General features: G+C 43.6%; 1 protein-coding gene across 1 annotated transcript in view; it reads left to right on the forward strand.

Moving 5' to 3' along the window:
* Positions 1–23,433, forward strand: part of ITPRID1 (ITPR interacting domain containing 1) — a 102,654-nt gene that overhangs the window by 30,566 nt on the left and 48,655 nt on the right. The window contains 5 exon segments of the mRNA XM_020969090.2: positions 1,522–1,608; positions 4,246–4,448; positions 6,535–6,762; positions 6,765–7,114; positions 10,419–10,476. Of these exon segments, the coding sequence (XP_020824749.1) occupies positions 1,522–1,608; positions 4,246–4,448; positions 6,535–6,762; positions 6,765–7,114; positions 10,419–10,476 (926 nt within the window).

A 23,433-nucleotide genomic window follows, 5' to 3' on the forward strand; every position in this document is an offset into this window, starting at 1 on the left:
CCTTTGTATTACCTCCTTTTCTAGAGGTTCAATAACATCCCCTTAATAATATGTTCTGAATTTTACCCAAGATCCCGTCAAGCTCATTGGCCTATAGTTTGTGATGCCTTTGCTCTTCCCTTTTTCTGAATGTTGGAATATTTGCCATGCTTAAGGCCTGGACCACCTTTTCTGTCCTTGATGATCTTTTGAAGGTCTTTGAGAGTGGTTCATCAGCTACACCTTCCAATTCTTTCAATACCTTTTAGGATGTCATTTGTTTAGGACGACTAACTTGAACTCATCAAAGAAAGCCAAATGGTTTCCTACTGTCACTCTTTGGTTTTCTAGTGTTTGAACTCCCTGTGGGCTATTTTTTGTTTTCATCTTTCTATTACAAATATCATTCTATTTGGCAGAGAAAGCCAATGCAAGTTAAGAATTAAGCAGCTCTATCATCCATCATCTATGTGCATATACCCAAGCAGTGATCCTAGCCCCTTCCCCTCCCTCCCAGGATGATTTCCTCTATACAATGTTTGTTGGTGGGATCTTGTTTATCCTTTCTCTTAGTCCTTAGAAATTTGAAATCTCTGGAACTAGGGCATGTGTCAAATCATTCCCAGCATTCCTCTACTTTTTTTTAAATTACAGATTCAAAGATAGAAGATTCCTTCCCTGACTCTTGCTAATTCTTACCATTTCCACCCTCTGCAATCAGCTACAGAATTGGACTCAGAACCAAGAAGACTTGGATTCATGTTCTAACTCTGACACATACTATCTGTGTGAATATGGACAAATCACTTAACCTATCAGCTCTAGGTATTTCTCTAAGAATCTAAATTGGAGAGAAGGTCCTTACTGCATTGGGAGAGGGAGTGTCATCATCTGGGAGTTCCCTATCATAGAGCCAGTCCTTTTCTCTTTTTTAAACTCCTAGTATGCCTGAGCCATGTCACATTGTAGTCTGTTTTAACTCTATTTGAGAGCTCACTGCCTTTTGTATTATTTGCCCAGGTGGGGTAGCTGGAGAGGAGTTCATTTTACCTACTGTATAGATGTCCACTGATGTTTTGAGGGTCTCACCTAGACTGAGAGATTGTTATCATATCCTAGGAAAAGAATGGGGCTATATTGTCACCAGCTGTGACTCCTTCTTCATGAGACCTCATCCTTTTCAGCATTTTCCTACATTGTTTCAGAAGGAGCTGCTCCCCAAAGTTCCCCCAGTGATTTGCCATCTGTCAAAAATGAGACACTCTGTCACCTTCAGAACGAGCATTAGCAGGTGCCTAACACCTAGTGGCTAACGCCTACCATCAAGTAAAAAAAGAGACTTTTCTAAAAAGAACTCTCATTCCCCAGGGGTAGGCACATTCTTCTGCTAAGGAGTGGCTATCATTTTGTTGTTAAGAAATAAGCTGAAATGCAAATGTTCATTCTGGCAAAAACAAAAAAATCCTAATGACATCTCAGGGGAACTAGCCGCTTCAACACATCTCACTGGCGCCTTTGTATTTCTTCTTCCCATTGCTGCAGATCCTTACAACAGTTTTCAGAGACTCCAGCATTATCCAGAGGGACCAGTTTCAGCTCCTGTCCTTCTGTGCCAAGTATACCCAAAAGGTCAGTAACTTCTCAGTCCCGGGTGACACCAAAAGCCATATTTCCACTAGAAATGCACCAATGCCTCTGAAATGTGGAGCTATGAGACTTCAGGTGAAATCCCAGATCTGCCACTTACTAGCTGCTCAGCTAATCAACTAGCATTTTTAAAGCAGTGACTTAGAAAACCAGTCACTGTGCCAAGCAGTGGTGATACAGAGAATGATAAGATCATGCTGCCCTCGAAGAGTGTACATTCTAGTGGGGAGAGATGTCAGTCAATAAACATTTTTCAAGTGCCTACTATGTGCCAGGCACTGTGCTAAGCTTAGGAAACACAGAAAGAGGCAAAAGACGGTCCCTGCCCTCAAGAAGCTTACATTCTAATGGGAGAGACAACATACAGGAAACTATATACGAAAAAGATACAGTAAATTGGATAGTAATCTCAGAGGGAAGACACTAGCAATGGTGGGTGGGAAGAATAGTAAGTGTTTCCTGAAGAAGATGGAATCTGTGCTAAAGGAAGCCAGAGAGGCTACGAGATAGAGGAGAGGAAGGAAAACATTTTAGCCATGGGAGACCTCAACAGCAACCTCAGACAAATGACTGAAGACTCCCTGTGCTTTGAACCTTCAAATTTTTCAATAAAGTCAATAGAAAAAAAATTAGAATCAAAAAGCGTCAAAATCAGAGCATAGAAATTTCCCACTTAAAGGACTTTGGGAATAAACAAAGTGAATTTTCCAAACATTGGAAGCTTATCATATTAAACACCAATTTAAAAACAAAATTAACCATTTTTCACAGAAACCTTTACTCTCCTGCATCTGAGAGAGAGATTTCCTTCAAGTCCCTCTAGATTAGTGCTTCTTAAACTGTAGGTCACAATCCCATACGGGGTCAAAACATTTGGCAACAGTGAAAGGCTTTTGAATGCACAACAACCAAAAACGAATTAAAAATCAGATGAATCTGAGGTGTTTCTGGCAGTGCTTGCCAGTGTCACGTCAAGCAACTTCACTGTAGCCTTGGTTCTGAACACAAAGCATGTGCACTTTGCACCACACATGCCCTCAGGCCATGCAATGCCAGTGAGAATGCTGCTGCTGCCAAAATGCAAAAAGGGGTCGCAGGTGGAAAAAGTTTAAGAAGCCCTGCTCTAGATGATGCATTGATGGTATGCGTAATCCTGCCAATGACTGGTCAGAGTGGAAAGAGTGATAGGTTAGAATCAGTTTCCAAGTTCACACTCTGGCTCTGCTATAGAATACCTGTGTGATCTTAGTCAAGTCATTAAATCTCTCTGGGACTCAGTTTCCCTATTTTGAAAAATGAGGGATTAGGAGTGAATGATCTCTGTAGTCCCTTCTAGTTCTTAAATCTATCTCTCTATGACTTAGAAGAGCAGCTGGGTCATGCAGTAGATAGAGTTCTGGGTCTGGAATCAGGAAGAGTTATCTTTCTGAGTTCGAATCTGATCGTAGACACTTAATAGTTGTGTGATCTTGAGTGAGTCCTTAATCCTATTTGCCTCAGTTTCCTCACCTATAAAACTGAGCTGGAGAAAGATGTGGCAAACCACTCCAGTATCTCTGCCAAGAAAACCCTAAGTGGGGTCATGAAGAGTCAGACACAAGTGAAAAATAACTGAGCAACAACGGTGACTCAGAAGATGATATTTAAAAGTTGTCTTGGTGACCACAAAATCACCTAATCATTCTGAAATCTACCTGTCATATTCCTTTCAAAATCAGCAAGGCTGACCTCCCCCCCTCCCCCTGCCCATGACAGACTGGTGGTCTCTCCTCAGGTCCATCACTGTCAGGGCTCAGACTCCAGACTTCAAGAACTTAGGGTGGTTTCCATGCCCTAGTGAGGCATCAGAGTAGACCTAGTAGAGATGGACATGAACATTCGAAGAACCTGTGATTTCATCAGTGTATGGAACTCCTGTAGTCAAAAGTCCATTTTCTGGTACAGATTTCAATCCCTCTATGACCTTGGAAATATCTCTTAGGGAGCTGCTTTAGGCACATAAAAATGGAGGGACTTGTCTAGGCTTGCATAGCTAGTAAGTGTCCAAGGCCGGATTTGAACCTAGGTGTTTCTGACTCCAAGGCCAACATTCTATTCCTGTAAGTTTAGAGGAAGTGTATTACACAGAGGAGGGCATAGTCATCCTAACCTAACCTATTCGGATGGCTCAGGGTCGTTTTCAATGAATGTTGCTTATTATATTGTTATTGATCAAAGGGTTTTTGGAGTGTGTGGGTGTTTTTGCCATTATGTGAATTAGCTCTGAACTACTGTGTGTTTTTTTGAGTTTAGGGTTTGTTAATGGCTTTTCTGCATTCTTTGTTTCTGTTAGCCATTATTTCTTTCTGCTTCTTACTTGTAGTACTTTCCCCATCTCCTCGCTCTGGTCTTTTAATCTGTTTAGAACTATTATGGCTGGAGACTCAGATAGCCAAGTTTGTCAGAAATGTACTTAAAACAAGAGTAAGGTTTGGTCAGGGGCTTTTTCAGAGGCTCCCTGGCCTCCCAGCCTAAGCTGAGCTCCCCCACTGAGCATCAGAGAACTAACACTTCTGGATGTCACCTCCACCCAAATGGGATGTGACCATTTAATGATGACCATGCTTCTACCTGCTGCAGCATTTCAGAATGGCTGGAATTCTGGCAAAAAGATCCGGTGGAAATTCTCCTGGAGCTGGGGTTCGGGGCCGAGGAGCCAGACATCTGCACTAAAATCCCAGCCCGCTTCCTCAGGGGCAACTCTGCAGCAAAAGGCATCGACATTCGGGTGTTCCTGGAAGCTCACAAACAGAGGATGGATCTTGAGACCCCCGACCTGTATGGTGAGTCAGATCCCGGGAGGCAGGAGGCTGGTGAGGGCAGCCCGCGCAGGCTCTGCTCGGAGCCCAGCGACGAGCCGCTCCTACTCCTCCCCCCTCCTACTTCTTCCCCCTCCTCCGTTTTATGAAACAGACCAAGGGATTATGCAGCCATCTCCCATCACCTCCAGTCATTATGACTCAGTACTCCAAGTCACTCAAGGTCTGGCATTCAAGTATTCCTAGAATATTGGTTAGGAGGCAGCTGGGAGGCTCAATGAATAGAACACTGTGCCTGGACTTAGGAAGACCTGAGTTCAAGTCCAGTCTCATTAGCTGTGTGACCTTGGACAAGTCATCCAACCCTGTCTGTCTCAGTTTCTTCATCTGTAAAAATGAGCTTGAGAAGGAAATGGCAAACCACTCCTGTATCTCTGCCAAGAAAACCCCAAATGGGGCCACAAAGAATCAGACATGACTGAACAACAGCAAAATAAATTGCCAGCTATTATTATAACATAGAAGTCCTTTGCCATTGCAAAGACACAGAATTGAGAGAGAGTTTCATGTGTAAGGTCAGCAAAGTTGAACTATGGAGTGCAGGGAGGGAAGTCAAGCACAAGAAAACTGGAAAGGTAGGAAGGACCCAGGTTGTGAAGGGCTTTCAAAACCAAACAGAAGGCTTCTAGTTGATCTGATGGTCATAGGCAGCCTCAGGAGCTTTTAGAAAAGGAGCTGATGTGGTCAGAGCTGGGCTTTAGGAAAATCCCTTTGGCAGCTGATGGAGGGTGGAAGGGAGTAGGAAGAAGCTTTAGGCAGGAAGACCGATTAGAAGGCTCTCACAATAATCCATTGAAGAGGTGATAAGGGGAGCTAGGTGGTGCAATAGAGAGAGCCCTTGGAGTAAGGAAGACCTGAGTTTGAATCCTGCCTTAGACACTTATTAGTGGTATGAGCCTGGTCAAGTAATTAAAAAAAACCAAAACACAAACCTCTATTTACCTCAGTTTCCTTATCTGTAAAATGGAGATAATAATAATAGTACTTACCTCCCAAGATTGTTATGAGATCAAACGAGATAGTATTTGTAAAGCACTTTGTAAAATGCTCTACCAATGCTAACTATTATTATAAATAAGTTAAAACTAGTAAGTATCTGAGGCTAGATTTGAACTCAGGTCTTCCTGACTCCAGGCCCAGTGCTTTATACACTGTACCACCTAGCTGCCCCACACCTATAGTGGAGGTTCATAAAATTTAGGGTCTTCTTGACATCTTACCCAATTAGTCAGTCAAGAAACATTTAGTAAATAGCTGAACGTGCCAGGCATTGTGCCAGGCTGTGGGCATATAAACGCAATGAATGGAATGAATGCTACTCTCAAAGACTTTACATTCTAATGGGGGAGGTAGCAAGGACAAAAATAAGCGTATAATTGTGTATGGAACAAATACTAAGAGAATAAATACAATGAAATACAAAGTAGCTTGGGAGGGAGGGAAGCTTCATGCTGAAAGTGGTGCCAGAGCTGAGTCTGAAAGGGAAAAGTCTGTGGAGTAGGGGGAAGGAAAGTCTACTTCAGGCATGAGGGATGGCCAGTGCAAAGGGACAGAGGTGAGAGATGGAGTCCTCTGTGAGAGAACAGAGAGAACGCCGATCTGGTTGGATGTCAAAGTGTGGAAGAGGAAGCTCTGTCCAATGAGGCCGGGAAGGCAGGCTGGGAGCAGGTGTGTAGGGCTCTAAAGGCTAGGCAAAGAGTTACTAGCTTATCATAGAGGCTGAATTTTCCCGAGTAGGGGAGTGACACAATCCCATCTGTGCTTAAGAAAATGTCTTTAGCTGCTGTGTGTGGGATGGACTGGAATGGGGAGAGACTGGAGGCAGGGAGACCCATGAGGAGGCCATTACAATAATCTAAGTGAGAGGTGATGAGGGCTTAACTAAGGGGGCAGCTGGGTGAGCGGAGAGACTGAGAGCTGTCCTTAGGTACAGGGTCTCGGCCCCCAGCCAGTTCCACTGACTAAAGCGAAGTCCTCAGGAATCTTGATAACACTCTGGTGGTGAATTGAAAGACTGTTTCATGGATCTCTGTTTCCTTGTCTCATTCAGGAAGATTCCGACAGTTGGAAGTGCTGGACCATGTGACTAATGCCTTCTCCTCTCTGCTGAATAATGTCCACAGCTTGCAGAGGGAAGGTCAGGAGAAGGTACAGGCAGAGAAGCCCAAGGTGGCCCAGGTGACCGTGATCCAAGACAGACAGAGAAGGATCGGCCAACTCTTAAGGAGAGCCTCAAAACAGACGTTCAGAAGGGACTGCATGCAGGGCCAAGCTAAGTCACTAGGGTGAAGGAAGACCTTCCTGCCACCCCTGTGGAGACAGACAAATGTCCCTCTCTCCAGTCCATCAGGACGAACTTTGCTGACCGAAGCCACCTACGTCCTTTGACAGAAGAGCAACCTCCCCTGGCCAGCAATAAGCCGGTGTCCCATGAAGCGTCACCAGCTGTTCCAGGCAAGCCGTGGCCTCCTCTCTTGTCCATGTCCCTAAAGCAGCCGCCCCTTCCTTGTACTCCAGAAGGGTCAATAAGAGAGAGAGGCTTCCAGGAGAAAGGTCTGCTTCTGTCCCACAGACTCAGGCAGGTGGTGCACATGGATGCAAAGCCACCCGACTCTTTCGAAATGGAAGAGGTCAGTATGGTTTGGCCCAGTTCCCTCTACCTGTTGGAAACCTAGCCATCCTCCAAGGTCCAGCTGGGCTCCTCCCCTGGGAAGGCTTTCCTGACTACCCCAGCCCACAGCGATCCCTCCCTCCTCTGGGCTCTCCTAGAAGCCAACGTCTGGACCACACACTGAGCAAGGTCCTCATAGACAAGTGCTGCCCTAGAGTCAGGATGGAGGAGCCTTGATTTAGACCTAGAATAGACCTGAGAGGCCAATTAGTCCAATCTCTTCACTTTACAGATAGGGAAACTGAGGCTCAGGGTGGTTAATTGACATCACAGGATGATAGGTGACCCTTGATCTGGCCCTGGAAGGGCCCTCCAAAGCCATTGAGTCCAACCAGCCCCATCATGTTAGAGTTGAGGGAACAGAGGTCCAGAATGTGAAATGACGGGCCCCCAGCTTTCTGGTGACCATGTTCAGCTAATTTGAATGCAGGAAAATTTAATTAAGTGGCCTCAGATGTGCAAGTCACTGTTCTGGACGCTGGGGTTAGAGACCAAACCTGAGCAATCTCTGCTTACAGGAAGCTTTATATCCTAAAATCAGGGCCTCACTTGAACTCCAGCCATTGGAAAGGTAAATGGTGTCCACAGTAAACATCTCTGTGTTTGCATGTCCTTCAGAGGCAGTGTGGTACAGAGGACAGAACTCTGCTTCAGGGTCAGGATAGACCTGAGTTCCACTCCCACTTCTCACATATACTGGGGGTCACTTAACTGCCTCAGTGTTCCAGGGATGCCAAGAAGCATGAGAAGCAGCCTTGGGTCACCAGAGCACTTATAACCTACTAGGGTAACAAGGAAGTCATAATCCCACAAGCTTTCCTGTCCAGCCAATTGCTCCAACAGAAAGTGAAATCTGGAGTCAGAGACAGGGGAGATCGAACCAGGGAGAGCCTCCCAGGTATTGGAGGATTTGATCGAGGCCCTGAACCATGGTAGGAGGAAGCTAAGGGAAGGCATTCCCCATGTGCAACAAAAGGAGAAGAGAGAAGTAGATTTTGGGCTGGAGACACAGAAAAACTTCTAACCAATGAGCCATGAGAACCCTCCCAAAGTGAGACTGGCTGTCTATGGAGGTAGTGAGCTCCCTGTCCCTGAAGATGTTTGAATGAAGGCTTGGTGGCCATGTGTCAGGAGTGTTATTGGGGGCATTTTGGTTCAGGTGTTTCAGGACCGGGCTTCTAGGGTCTCTTCCAGTCCAGGGGACTTTGAGATAAGTAAAATTTCAGATTACGTCATCCTTGCTACATTTTCCCTGATCATTACGCAGGCAACTTTTGTATTCTGGAAAGTGTTTCCAAGAAGGGCCCTACATTTATAATTTGTTAATCCTTAGGCAAAATATAAAGTGCATTCCTGACAACACAGCCTGAGAAAATCTGTTTGTTTTCCTATTGATAGAAGAGTAATGAGAGCCTTGGGAGTTGCATCTTAAATAGGGGCCCTTGCAAGGTTACATATTTGTTTTTGAAATACAAACCTTAAAATCCAATTACAAGAAATGGAAAATACGCACGAAACTGGCAGAAGTATGTGGCCCCTTCTCTTTCCACCTCTCTCACCTTGAAAAGTATATGTCTTTCATGTGACCGGCTGAGAAACTAGGGATATTTAGACTAGAGAAAAGAAGCCAAGGGGAATCATCTGATCACAGCTGGATCTTAGATGTCTTCTAGCCCACCCCCCTCATTTTACAGATATAGAAACTGAGGCCCAGAGGGATCAAGTTAACCCACTCACGAAAAAGCCAAGTCAACGTGTATTTATTAAAGTGCTTACAATGTGCTAAACTCTGGGTTTACAAATGAAGGTAAACACAATCCCTGCCCTTGGGGAGCTCACAATCTAATAGAGAAGACAAAAGGCAAACGACCATGTACAAACAAGATATAGATGGGAAAGCTTGGAGATTATGTCAGAGGTCACCCAAGTAAGTAGGTAGTAGAATGAAAATTTGAACCCTGGTCTGCTGATGTCAAACCCAGTAACCTTTCCACTATACCAGATGTGTTCATTATCTTCAAGTGCCTGAAGGATTGTCCAGTAGAAGGGATGGGAAGAGAAGAAGGATGTATTAAGCTCTTACTGTGTGCCAGGCACCATGCTAAGTGTTTTACAAAGATCTCATTCAATTTAGTGGAAGCAAGTTTGGAGTTGCTCTGCTTGGCCCAGAGACTAGAATTAGGAGCAATAGAGGGACGTATCAGAGATAGTCATCATAGTCGTCATCTTTAGAAAGGTGAGACTAAGTTGGTTTTTGTGCTATTGTTCCAGTGTTTCCTGGTACACTGATAATTTAATCCAATTAAACTAGGGGAGGCACCATGGAACAGTAGAAAGAATACTCCCTCTGGATTTGGAAAACCCAAGTTCAAATTCTACCTCTCACGTTTACTCCCTGCGTGTTCTTGACAAATCACTTAACCTGCATGAGCTTCGCTTTCTTCCACTCTATAATAAGAGTATTGGACGAGATGGCCTCTGAGGCCATTTCTACATTAGAATGCTATAATTTAATTATGACACAAGGCAGGGGAGGTACAGAAGTAGTCTTGGGCTCAGAGAGACCTGGGATCAAATCCTGTTTCTGTTTCTACACTGACTGTGTGATTCTGGGCAAGGCATCTCATTTCTCAATGCCCCAGGAAACTCTTCCAGAGCACAAGATGCACAATGATCTAGATTATGGAGGATCTAGATTGGTGAAGGGACTTTTATTAGCAGGAGTCCCCCATACCAATGACATCAGAGGTCTTGTGCAAAACCAAGAATGTGGAATGCTCTCTGCCTGGTGTTAAGAAAGATAAAAATATATGTAAGTCAGGGTTCTACCTCTCATGAAGTTTATAGTCAGGTAGGGTAGCTAAGGCATAGTTGTATATAAAAAACTCAAAAAAACAGAATGTCATATGTGTATCAGAGAAATGCCAAAAAAAAGAAAAAAACTAAGTTGTCAATCCATGTCCCAGGAGGAGACACTCTTTCCTGGAGCTCAAGTGGCCTTTGACCTTTCATAGTCTCAGGTACTGTTTAATGCCCTGAAATATGAACTTAGTGACTAATTGCTCTCCCCAGTTCCCCAAGAGGCCTACATTTCTAAGCAGGGAGTAGTAAATTGGCCTATATGATTATAGAAAGAATGTACAAGAGGAAACAATCTGGATGTTTCTATGGCTTTAAAGTTTGCCAGGCTGAATGCCAGCATAGGAAGGCAAAGACTATGGAGAAATGACTGAAGGACCTGTTGTTGTCTTTGGATGTCTCAGGTGCAGAGCTTTGAGGAGGAACCTGGAAATCCACTGGAGGTGACCTTGGGCACAGTCGGTAAGAATCAGTCCGTATGATCAATTTCTCTAGTGGTCATTATGCCTAAAGGAACATTGAAAACCCAACTTGATGGGCGGAATAGTTATGCATACTGGTGCATATGCGTCTATGTGCTTGTGAGTGTTGTATGTGTATACATGTCCAATATGACTGCAGAGTAAGTGTCAATGAAATTTGAAAGATCATGAAAGAAGGAGATGTGACCAAAAAAGTACAAAATCTTGATTTTTTTAAAAAGGAAAATAGCAAAATCTTCAAATTATTGGGAAGTAAGCTTGCCACCAATATCTGGGAACAGTCTAGAGCCAGTGGTTAAAGATGTGGTTAATGAACATCTAGAAAAGGATGAAACGATTACGTAGATGATGAAACATGGCTTCATCAACAGGCCATGAGACATTAAAAACATGTGCTTTTTGATAGGGTTCCTAAAGAATAGATATTGTTTGCCTAGACGTTGCATTTACTGAAGTATCTCATGAAATCTTATGAAGAAGATAGCAAAATTTGGAGTAGATTATGGTAAACTGAGGTGGATTCAGGAGTGATTGGACTCTTACTATTGATTTGGATAAAGGCCTAGATGGCATTTGCAATGAGCTAGGAGAAGTAGCTAATGTACTGGACAATAGAGTCAGGATCCAAAAATATCTTGACAGGCTTTTTTGTTGTTTAGTCATTTTCAGTCATGCCCAACTCTTAGTGACCCCTTTTGGGTGGCAATGGCTTCATTCTGCGTGATCTAGCATTTCTGGGTTTTTGTCCCCAGCCTACAAGCAGATTTCATCAGTGAACCCCTAGCACAGCCCTCAGTTCTGCAGGGGGTGAGTCACCCCGACCTCTTGCTTCAGTGTTCTGCGTGTTTGTGGTCTGCCATTGACCAGAAGTTTCTCTCCATAAAGGCAATAAGAGCAAAGGACAATTATTAAAAGGAAGTCTCCTGATAGGGAGCTGTAGAACGTTTGCCTGTACTCCTCTGTGCACAAAACCTGCTCTTATTGGTCAATGATTAGCACTGCCGGTCTAGACCAATGCATTATTTGTAGATGAGGACCAAGTTTTCTTTTCTGTTGTCCCAGAGGCTGCATTAATCGTGTGACATCTACACATTTACCAGCACCTCCAACCCAGCCAGGAGTGGCTTTGCTGGGTCATGGTCTTCTTTCTTTCTTTTTTCTAATAGAAAACTGACTTCAGAGTTTTATCCCTCCTCCTGGAAGGAATGAAGCTGTGTGATGCTAGATAAATCTCCTAACCTCTCAGTGACCCAGGCAACTCTCTAAGAGAGTCTACAAATAACAGAACAAGTAGAGATCTGCAAAAAGGGGGGAAGTGTCCTCGTTGGGAACTCCCTATGCAAATAAAATCACAAGTATGGATATGGACAGACAGACAGACAGAAGGAGGGAGGAAGGGAGAGAGACAGACAGACAGACAGACAGAGACTGAGAGAGAACCAGCTAGCAGTCTAGGCCACCCCAGTGTTCAGCTAGAGAAAGTATCTTAATGAGGTCAGTTTACCCGAGTACTCACTTGACAGAATTCTCTGATATCGCTGATTAAGACTTTTCCAACATTCTCTTTGGGGAGTTGCTCATCAATAAATTCTTCTCATGAGGATACAACCAAAAGGGTGTGTTTTGTCACAGACTAATTCACAATGTCAAAAGCATAGGTCATTAATGTTCCAGAGAATTCAGGAGACAGAGACACAGAGACACAGAGACAGAGACAGAGACAGAGACAGAGAGACACAGAGACAGAGAGAGACAGAGACAGAGAGAGAATGTTTGCCAGCCATATCCCTAAATACTCCTGCCAATACTGTGGGCTGGCTAATGAGCATTCAGAAAATTTGTCCTTGGTGCTCAGAACACCGCTTCCCATTCGCCTACACTACATTGGATGTCACGCCCTCACTGAAGCAGCTCCAGTGACTCCCCGTGGCTTCTAGGATAAAGTATAGGCTCTTCTGTTTGACCTTTTAGGCCTTTTTTGATCTGACTCCCATGTTTCTTTCCAGGCTTACTTCTCCTTCTTTCCCTTTGTCCCCTCTACCTTCTATCCGACCTGGCCAGCTTTCTTCTCCTTGTGTAAGACATTCCATCTCTTGCTATTTACCTTTGCACAGGCTGCCTTCATGCCTGGGTGTCCCCCTTCCTCACTTTCACCTTGAATGAGACAATATTTGTAAAGCACTTAGCTCATGGTAGGTACTTAATAAATACGTGCTCACTTCTACCTTCCTCTCCTTGATAATTACTGCCTCCTTCAAAGCAGAGTTCAAAGGCTCCTGCCCAAGGTGGTCTTCAGCTTCAATCTTTAAACTCTCCCTTCCAAATATTTTTTAAAGATTACTTGTTTTGCCGTGTGTTTTGTCTTAGTTTATCTGTATACATATTGTATGTACCCCAGTGAATATAGTAAGCTCCTTGAGGGCAGAGACCTCTTTTTCCCCTTGTGTTCCAGGCACCTTACAAGTGCCCAGCACATAGTAGGTGCTTGATTGCATGGAATGAGTCTAATTGATGACCTGGATTCAGCCAAGACTGGATTCCACAAGCCATCGCAGACAAAGGGAGCTCCAGTGTCTGACCTTTCTAACCTTGCCCTCTGTGATGGCCCTCAATGACCATCTTGGCCTGCCTTAGCCTAAGCTGTCCAGGGCAGAACATCTCTCTTTCTTCTGGGTGCTGCAAAGTCTTTCCCTCCAATCTGCTCTCTCCTCTGAATGGCTTTTCTTGGGAGCCAGCAAAAGGTGGTCAACGCCAAAAGATTTCCATCAGCAAGAGGAACGGAAAGCCCAGTGGTGCCTGAAGGGGCCTGACCCCTGCACACAGGGATGGCTCTCCTCCCGTAGGCCTTGTCCCTAATCTCTGTCGTCTGCCCTCAATTTGAGTCTGATTGCTTCATTTTCTCCACTCCCCATGAAAAGCAATTCCCAGGCTGCCGTGTATCTTCTTTATATTTCTCCATAATGTCGTCTCTGGCTGTTTAACTGCAGCAAGCTTTATGACAAGGGTAGGCTGTTTCGGGGCTTGGCGATTTTTTTTTCTTTCCTGGGAGGTAGGCAAAGACTTCATTTGCAGAGATGCCCTCCACCCCCAGATCGCCCTGAATGACTTACAAGGAAAACGGGGTGGGTTTTGTTCCCTAAGCTGTTTTACAAATACTACCCCCCTTTTAAAAAAATTAGGCAATTTTATCATTGTTATAAATAAGTAATTGTACTGGGGAGCAGGGATAATCCTTATTTAATTAAATTCATCTATACTCCCAGGTTGGCAGCAACAGGACATATGTGAGACTAATACCCACAGCCTGGCTTGCTGCGGTTGCAATTAAAAACCCGCTCTACAGTAGCAGACGCAGTTTAGTGTTGCTTTTGGCATTTACAAATTCTTTTATTTTGTGCCTTTTTTTCCGCCGTACACATATGCTGGAACAGCTGTTGCTTATTTGTTGTTTATTCAAATCCGTGGGCTCTGGCAGCAAACTCCATTGTTCGGTAATGAAGCCTTCGTCTCTGGCCTGTATTAGGACCCAGTGGCTGGATGACAGGCAGAGGGCTGCCTCCCCAGTAGGTTACCACTGCCGCTGCCACCGCAGTCACAGTCCGTGCAGTTGATTTGGAGTCAAGAGTTAGCCATCAGGAAAGAAAAACGCAAGGTGCCTGGGGGGTGGGGGAGGGGTGGAACGCGGTAAAAGGCAAAAGGGATAGGAAGGTCATTTGGTGCTTTCCGGCTCTGTTCCTGCCCTAGTGGAGTATTACTGGCGTACAGGTTTTTGCTGGGGTTTGGAATTTTGGAAGCAGAGCCTTGCCACTCCTACTCTTCCTTGCTACTTTTCCAGTTTCTCTTTGGTTCACAAGGAGAATGGCGGCCGGGTCTCCTCCCCTTCAGCTCTGCTCCTATGCAATGATTTGATCCCTAGCCCCTCCTGTTGGGCAATCCCAATCCTTCACCCTGGCATGGGCACACCAAGATCCACTTCTGTCCTCCTTCAAGCCCAGCTTCGAGTCCCTGGGCCCTCACACCCTACTCCACAAAGGCCAAGAGGGCCTGGGCTGACCAGAGGCAAGAACTGCTGGTCCCCAGAGCTTGCCTGCCAATTCAGAGACATTAGCCTTCTGGAAAACCCCTGTCTCGCCCAGGAGGCAATCAATCAGGGATGTAACCACCTCCATCTGGCACATGATGACATGGAAACTCACTATTAGCACATTTGTGCTTCCTCTTGTCCTCACTCATGGTGCCAGGGACCAAACGGCATCCTCCTCCCCCTTTCTCTGTAGCAGCTGGGAACACTCTAGCGTCCCAGCATGCCGAGTTAACACATTGGCTCCTGTGACTTATTAAGTAGCAATTCTTTTAATTATCACGCCTTCCTTCGGTCTCCCCACCTATTCCATAGACAGCTTGGCACTGGGGGGATATTCTGCAGCGGGCAATCAGGATTTTTTTAAATTGACTGAATAGTTCCATTAGTGGGATTCCTGTTATTAGCCATTATCAGATGATGGGAAGAGTCACTTCATGAGTTGACATAACCCAAAATATTTATTTGGATGATTTTAATTCCATGAGGGCATTACTATCCTCATTTATTGACTTAAAAATAGTAGACTGCCTCAAAACATGAATGTGGGTGAGACTCATGGCCCACCAGGAGAGGAAAAAATGAATCTTTAAAAAATTTAAAGTCTTCCTTGAATTCCCTTCCTCTGCCTAGAGTGGAGGAAAGCCTGCCTTCCCTCAACAAGGCCTTGTTCATTTGTTGTCCATCACATTATTTTGTGGCCAGGAAGCTTAGGAAGAAGGAAATCGTTGTTTCTAGGATGTCCAGCTGGTCTTTTCCAATCTAGAAGTCAAGGCCTTTTGATATTGGTAGGATCCATCAGAGTTTGCCCTCCGGGTGCAAAGCCTTCATAAAAACCATCTTTCACTCCACGTCACCAAGTCCTGAAGTCAACAAGGATTTATTAAGCTTTTACTATGTGTCTGACACTGCATTGAGTGGTGTGAGTACAAACAGAAGCAGAAAGAAAGAAAATATCTACCCTAAAGGAGCTTACATTCTGGTAGTGGAAGACAACACATAAAATAATGTTGAAAAGCTGGCCTGGGCCCTTTCCTGAAAATGGAGGTTAAGGGAGGAACTGACCAATCAGAGGAAGGGACAGGCATTGGATGGAGACTTTCTGGAAAGGGATTACTTGGAATGAACCACACAAATCAGATGAGAAACTGAAGCTCATAATATCAAAGACCCCAGATCTAAACCTCAAAGCCATCTCAGAGGAAATCAAATCCAACCACTTCATTTTACAGATGAGGAAACTGAGGCCCAGGGAAGTTAAGGGACTTGCCTAAGATCACAGAGTTAATATCAGATTGAGATTTGAACCCAGTTCCTCTGGTTCCAAAGCTCATGACCTTTCCACAGTACCGTGGTGCTTGGTTTTTAAGAGAAACCAATCACTTATCAGTATCCATTGTTCAGAACAAAGGTGAAGAATCCTAGGATCACAGAATATTGGATTTGGTAGACTGGCAGCCGTCCAGCTTCACCCTCCCTAGAATGTCCACTTAACACACCTGACAAGTGGTTATCCAGTCTTTGTTTACAAACTTCTGGGGGAGGTACTCCTCCCTCCCCCACGAGGTGGCCCTTTACACTTGAATCATTAGTGTTTCTTCATCTCACTTCTTTTCAACATTCACATTTTTCTCCTTGTTCTGCCATTCAGAGCCCAAAAGAACAAGTCCGATTCCTCTTCCACAAGCAATGCTTCAAATATTTCAACCTTGCTCTCATTTATCCTCTGAATCTTCTCTCCTCCAGGTTATATGGCCCCACTTTTTTCTGCTGGTTGTCATATGGCATAAACTCATCAGCTTCTCAATGTCCTTCTTAAACTGCAATACACAATGTGTTTATTCACATGTGGCCTGGCTAGGGTAGAGGATGGGGAAACTGTCCTCTTCTCGGTAATGAAACTTTGCTTCTCAAGGTGGCCCAAGACTGCTCTTGGCTCCTCTCACAGAAAAGAATTCTGTTTCTCCTGCCATGCCTTCAACTGCTCATTTAACCATTATTTATTATATCTCATGCAGTGTGCTAGGCCTGAAAAGATCAAAGGGAAATAATACTTGGCCTCTGGGAGTGAAGTTTGATATTCAAGTAGGAGTTCTGGGGAGAGTATTACTTGGCCAATCACCCGGGTTTTTTTAGTTTTGGAGCTGGCTTAGGTAATCATATATGCCAGATAGAAGGCAAAGATGTTGTGTGTGATGCCTGGGGTCCTGACTTTTGCAGCAAAGACTTTTGCAAGACAAAGCCTAAATAATGTCATTGTGGGCAGGATAGAAGTATGTGTCCATACTCAAAGGCCAACAATTGGTATGTCTGCCAGAAGCCAGTGGACTCCATGTGTCATTTCCCTGCTTTCTACTATATTCCCCTTACCTCACTCCTTCTCCCTTCTCTCACACTGACTGATCTGCAATATGGGCACCGTTATCTCTGGCCAAGTGTTAATTAAAAGAAAAGCTTCATGTAGTCACTGAAGCCACTGGCTCAGACCCATAGCAATGGGACTGTGCCCAAGGGAAGAGGCCTCTGAAGAGGTCATCTATTGCCAGGAGAACCAGGCAATAAGAACCAGATGTTGGACCCCTAAATCGGTTGTTTTGGTTGAGCTGTCAACAGTCAGGTCCTGAAATTCAAAGCTGATGTGGAAGAGCTCGAGTTTTCCCTTCTTCTAAGGGACCATAGGACTTTAAGAGGTACAATCTCCTTCTTGGATGGATAGGGTGTGGTAATGAATGGAATACAAGGACTACAGTCAGGAAGACTTGGATTTCAGTCTCATCTCTGGTACTTCTTCGCTGTGTGGCCCTGAGCAGGTTACCCAAATTTCAGGTTCCCCATTGGTAAAATAGATATAACAATACCTCGAGTCCCTCTCCATCTCTCAGGGTTGTTATGTGGGTCAAATGAGATGGTGTATACAGAGTCTTTAGAAAATGTCAAGATGCTACATAAATGTCATTTATTATTATCATTATTGTTATTATTGTTATTATCATTGTACTCAACCGTTTCCTTTTAGAATAAGCACAACGCTTTGGCATTGCATGGGGGAACTAGGCAATACCAATAGGAGGGTCAGTGGTTAGGGCAAGGAGATGGGCTCCTTCATTACCCCAAGGCATCTGCTTTTGAATTCTCACCCCAGAATGAGAAACCCACTGGGCACTTGGAGGAATCCACTGCCCTCCACAAAGAGAGCTGAGCCCAGAGCCCTTTTCTTCGGGAAGAGGGGTTAGAGAGACTCTGTGCCAGAGCAGCTGAGTTTGTGATTGATTTCTTCAGCTGCCAGGACTTGCTGCCTTCTGCTGCCCACACCAGACATCAATGAGGATATCTGGCATGGTCTATTTCCCTCGATCATCTGCAATTTGCCCACCTGCATGGTGAGAGCAAAGGTTTCATTCAGGTAATGGGCTGACATATTAACCAATGGGACTTGAGGTGAATGGATGAAGTGGAATATTATGCGAAAAAACCAGTTCTCTAGAACAGATATGAAACACACATGCATGAGTGCATATATACATATATGTATGTGTATACATGTATGTGTGTGTATAATTTGAGGTACTGGTTTCCAGGCTATTTTTACGATTAGTCTGTAAGAAATGTTAGACTCTTATCATTGTTATTCCTATAGAGACAGTTTAGGTGACATCGTGGGTGGACTCCACTGGATTTGGAGTCAGGCCTGCTAGAGTTCAAATCCTGCCTCAGACACTTCTTAGCTGTGTGACCCTGAGCAAGTCACTTAACTACTCTTAGTCTCAGTTTTTTCATCTGTTAAATTGGGAGAATAGTAGCAGCTGCCTCACAGAGCTGTTGTAAGGATCAATAATGTGTGAAGTCAATCCGTCAAAAAATATTTACCAAGCACCTACTGTGCTAAGTGGGGGGGGTCTCCACTGTCAAGGAGCTCAGAGTCAAACAGGGAAGACAACATGCAAACAAATACGTACAAACAAACACAGGCAAGATAAACTGGAAAGTGCTCTAGTTAAGAGGACTCGGAAAAGCTTCTTCTAGAACGTGGGGATTTGGCTGAGATTGGAAGGAAGACAATGAGCTTGGAGATGGAGACAAAGAGGCCTGGAAATCAGCTAGTATGGAGACAGAGAGAGGAGACTGAGGGTCATGTCATGTGCAAGGAAAAGCCAGGGGGCCAGTGTCCCTGGATCGCAGAGTGCGTGAAAGGGAGGAAGGAATGAGAAGATTGGAAAGACAAGAGAGGGCTAAGCCATGAAGGACCTGAATGCCAAGCAGAGCACTTTTTATTTGATCCTGGAGGTAATAGGGAGCCATTGGAGGTGAAGATGAGGAGGGAAAGAGTTGCAGTCATGAGCAATAGTCAGGGTCACTGGAATACAGAGTATTTACAGGGGGTCAAATCTCTAATCTCTAAGGAGATTGGAAAAGTAGGAGGGAGATAGGTTATGAAGAGCTTTGCATGCCATATAGATGATTTTATAGTTAATCCTAGAAGTGATAAGGAGTGATGGTAGTTGATTGAATGGGAGAAGGGATAATCTTGTCAGAGCTGAGCTTTAGAAAGATCAGTTTGACAGCTGAGTAGAGAATGGACAGGAGTGGGGAGAGACTTGTGGAAGAGACTAGGCATCAGCCTATGGCAGTACTCCAGTGTGAGGTGAGGAAGGCCTGTACCAGGGTGATCACAGTGTCAAAGGAGAGTATGGGGAGTATAGGAGAGAGATTCTGAAGGTAGAAATGACAGGGTTAACCACTGATTGGATATGAAATATGGATGAGAGAGTGAGGTGTTGAGGCTGACATCTAGGTTAGGAGCCAGGGTGACTAAGAGGGTGGTGGCTTCTTAGACAGTAATTGGGAAGTTAGGAAGAAGACAAGGTTTGAGAGAAAAGGTAATGAGTTTGAGAACGAATGGTGAGGCCCAGACACTTCAGGAACCTTCACATGCTGTATGAATGTCAGCTATTAGTATTATTGCAATTGCATGAGGGAGCATACAATGCCTTACAAGTGGGCTGATCTTCCACGTGGAAGACAAATGGAGGTTCTGCTCTCGAGTCAGGGCTCTGTCAGAATTCAAGAGATTGTAAACCCTGAGTAGTTGCAGGGAAGTAACTAGGAAGGCAGCTGGTGAATCAGAATGAATCAATGAATCACAAACATTTATGAAGCATTTACTAGTCAGTCAGTTAATAAGCATTTATTAAGCACTTACTATGTGTCAGGCACTGTGCTAAGCACTGGGGATACAAAAAATGGCCAAAAATAGTTCCTGCTCCTAAGGAGCTCATGGTCTAATGGGGGAAACAACCATGTACAAAAAAAGATAGAGAGAAGATAAATCAGAGATTATCAATAGAGGGAAGGCTCTGTGCTAAGTGATCCAGATAAAACTGTAAAGAAGTGAAATATTCTTACCTTCTCTTTTGAAATTTTTTTGTACCAATACTTAAACCCTAAAAAGGAGCATTTCCATATACACAGAACACAGAGAATACTCTCTATGAAACCAGAGAAACCATTTAATGCCACTTTTTTCTTTTCAAAATATATAATACATTGTAATATATAATATATGTATATATGTTATATATATATGTAATAAATTTTCCACATTATTTTCTAAACCACTCCACTCATCTATACTTCCTTCTGAATTTCTATTTTCTTTAGTGCATTCAAAAGCAAAAGCTGACCGTGGCCCTTGGTTTTTGGACATTGCCATTGCTAAAACCCTTCTACTCCTCCCTGTTCCATTCAAATGAGAGGAAGTGTGTGTGTGGGGGGGGAGAGAAACCTCTTGTAACAAATAAGCACAGTAAAAAAAATCCGGGCCATGTCCAAAAATGTATGTATCTGCACCCTGAGTCCACCAACCTCTCTGGCAGCAGTTAAGTAACATGATTCACTGTAGGTACTCTGGAGACCTGGCTGATCATTGCATTGGTCAAAGTTCTTAAATCTTTCAAAGTTGTTCCCCGCACCCCCCCCCATAATATTGTTGTTTTTGTATAAATCATTCTTGTTTTGCTCTCTTCACTCTGCATCGGTTCGTACTGCCTAGGGTTATCTGAGATCTTCTCTTTCATCTTTGCATTATGTTGATATTCTACCAAATTCATACATTCCCATTTGTTCAACTGCTCCCCAATTGTCTGAGGCTACCTTAGACACCCCTTAGATCCTAGCTCTTTTCTTTTCCCTCTTCTCTCTTTTAAGTCCCCTTTCAAGATCAGGAAGTTTGTTCTGCTAGGGACTGTTTCCTGTTAGAGGGTGAAGTATTGGACATGGGTCAGGATGACCTGAGTTTAAATCCAGCTGCAGAAAGTTGTGTGACCAAGGGCAAATCATTTATTCTCTCTCTACTTAAGTTTTCTCATCTGGAAATGAGATAATGATAGTACCTGCCTCCCAGGATTGTTGTGAGGGTCAAATTATCTAATATTTGTAAAGTGCTTGGTAAATCACAAAGAGCTGTAGAAACACTAGCTATTATTCTCCCTCAAAGCCACCACCCTTCCTACCCTCACTTATTTCCTGGTTCTGCTGATATATTTCTACACCAAAGTGTCTGCGTATACAGGTTCGACCCCTATGCATTTAAGATGAGAAAGAGGTTCACCTCATGTCCCCCACTATGCCTTCTCTATGTTTGTATATTTAAATGGCACACCCCAATTCTGAGGGAATACCAAGTTCCTCTCCTTCTTCCTTTTTTTAAAAAATACTAACATATTCCTTTCTTTACAAACTCTTCTTTTTCTCTTTTTCAAACCCTTAGAACAAAACCAATCCACCTCAGGAATCTTTGTTCTACATTATTTAACCCCCTTGATAGCTTTTGAAGGGTTAAAATTCTGAAGGGACTCTAGTTTCTTCTACTCCGTAAGATCATTATTAACAATACATTGTCATACTTCTTCTAATTGCCCAAATAAGTTTACCTTTCTAGATTTCTCTGGACTTTTGTGTTTATAGTCTAGCCAGTTTCTAATCAGCTCTGGTCTTTTGATCAGAAAGGTTTGAGGGTTTTGTGTCCTATTTGTCACGAATACACCCTGTTTAACTGTCCCAGAGCCAGGTCAGCTACACTGACCTTTCAGAAAGCCAGGGATATACTAGAGAGGTTGGGGGTGTCACCTCTGTCGTGCCATTGGAGCAAGACTTGCCGGTTCTGTTCCCCTAATGTTAGTTGACAGTGACTGCTCCAGTTCGGTTTAGCCAGCTTAGGTGGATTAGCTTTTACAGAGGGATCATTACTTAGAAGATAGATCAAAGACAAAAGCATACTTGTATTACCTGGGGGTCACACTGTCCCCTATACTATCTTCATCCTTGGGGAGAGTATGCTCAGATTTAGCACAATCTCTACATAACATTGCTCGGCCAAGTTCATATCCAGATATAGCATCAAATCTGAATAAATCCTTGTCTCAGCCAAAAATTCCCTCTTAATTCCTCATGGCATCAAAGTTGGGCTCCTGCAATATCTGGAATGGACTCAGATTCCCTGGATCTTGATCTCAGGTGGCTCCCAGGCTGTTGGAGGCTTGTTCTGCTGACCTTTTGAAACTCACAAGGTTGTAGTCTCCAATCCCTTCACCTACTGTGGAAGAGAACAAATGCAGAAGCAAAGGACTGAGTTGCATTTCACAGGGCCACATGTTGACCTCAGTGGGGAGAAGGCTCAAGGCCAAGAAATAGCATCATTTCTCGCCAGACTTGATCAGGAAAGGAGGCAACCCAAGAGTGAGCAGCCAGAGAAAAATGACCAAGGCTCTGCTTACCAAGAGTCTTCCGGAGACCCTCACAGTTCTGGCTGTGCAGCCAGTCTGGAAGACTTCTCCAGAACACGTGGCTAGCAGGCCAAACCAGTTCCAAAATGTTTATGAATTTGCAAGTCTCCCCAAGGCTTTCTATTACATCATCTTCCACTTCCTTCAGATGGGAGGGCTGCAGGGGGAGCACTAAAACTCCCCCCCAAAGTTTTCCTTAATCGAGAGCAGGGATCTGGACTTCTCTGCTCACTCTCCACTTTCCACATGCAGCTCTGCTTGGTTTGAGCTCAAGACGGGTACCCCCCCAAGGCGTCTAGCACTGCCCCCAGCTCCCTTTCCTGTGCTGTCTTCCCCTATTAGATTATAAGCTCCTTGAAGGCAAGAACTATCTTTTTAAATTTAATTTTTCATTTATGAAATAACACAAGCATTTTCATAGCACACTAATAGTTTTAAAAAGTTTTCACATGAAATTGCAAATCTACGTTGTACAACTTGCTGTTCTTTTTAATACATATTAAAGTTATCATGTAACTTTTTTCCTTTTCTTCTTCCATTCCACTCCCCCAGCCATGGCTACCATTAGACACAATATGTATGTATATGTATATGTATATGTATATGTATACGTATACGTATACGTATACGTATACGTATATGCATATGTATATGCATATGCATATGTATATGCATATGTATATGTATATGCATATGTATATGTATATGCATATGTATATGTATATGCGTATGTATATGTATATGTGTATATGTATATGATGTATATGTATATGTATATGTGTATGTATATGTATATGTGTATGTATATGTATATGTGTATGTATATGTATATGTATATGTATATGTATATGTATATGTATATGTATATGTATATGTATATGTATATGTATATGTATATGTATATGTATATGTATATGTATATGTATATGTATATGTATATGTATATGTGTATGTGTATGCATATGCATATGCATATGCATATCTATCTACATAATATGAAACCATTCTATACATAATTCTATTTATCTGTTTTTTCTCTGGATACAGATAGCGTCTTCCTTTATAGGTCCCTTGT

This window comes from Phascolarctos cinereus, unplaced genomic scaffold (genome assembly GCF_003287225.1).
Source record: "Phascolarctos cinereus isolate Bilbo 61053 unplaced genomic scaffold, phaCin_HiC Scaffold_4;HRSCAF=312, whole genome shotgun sequence".
In the NCBI taxonomy this organism is placed as follows: domain Eukaryota; kingdom Metazoa; phylum Chordata; class Mammalia; order Diprotodontia; family Phascolarctidae; genus Phascolarctos; species Phascolarctos cinereus.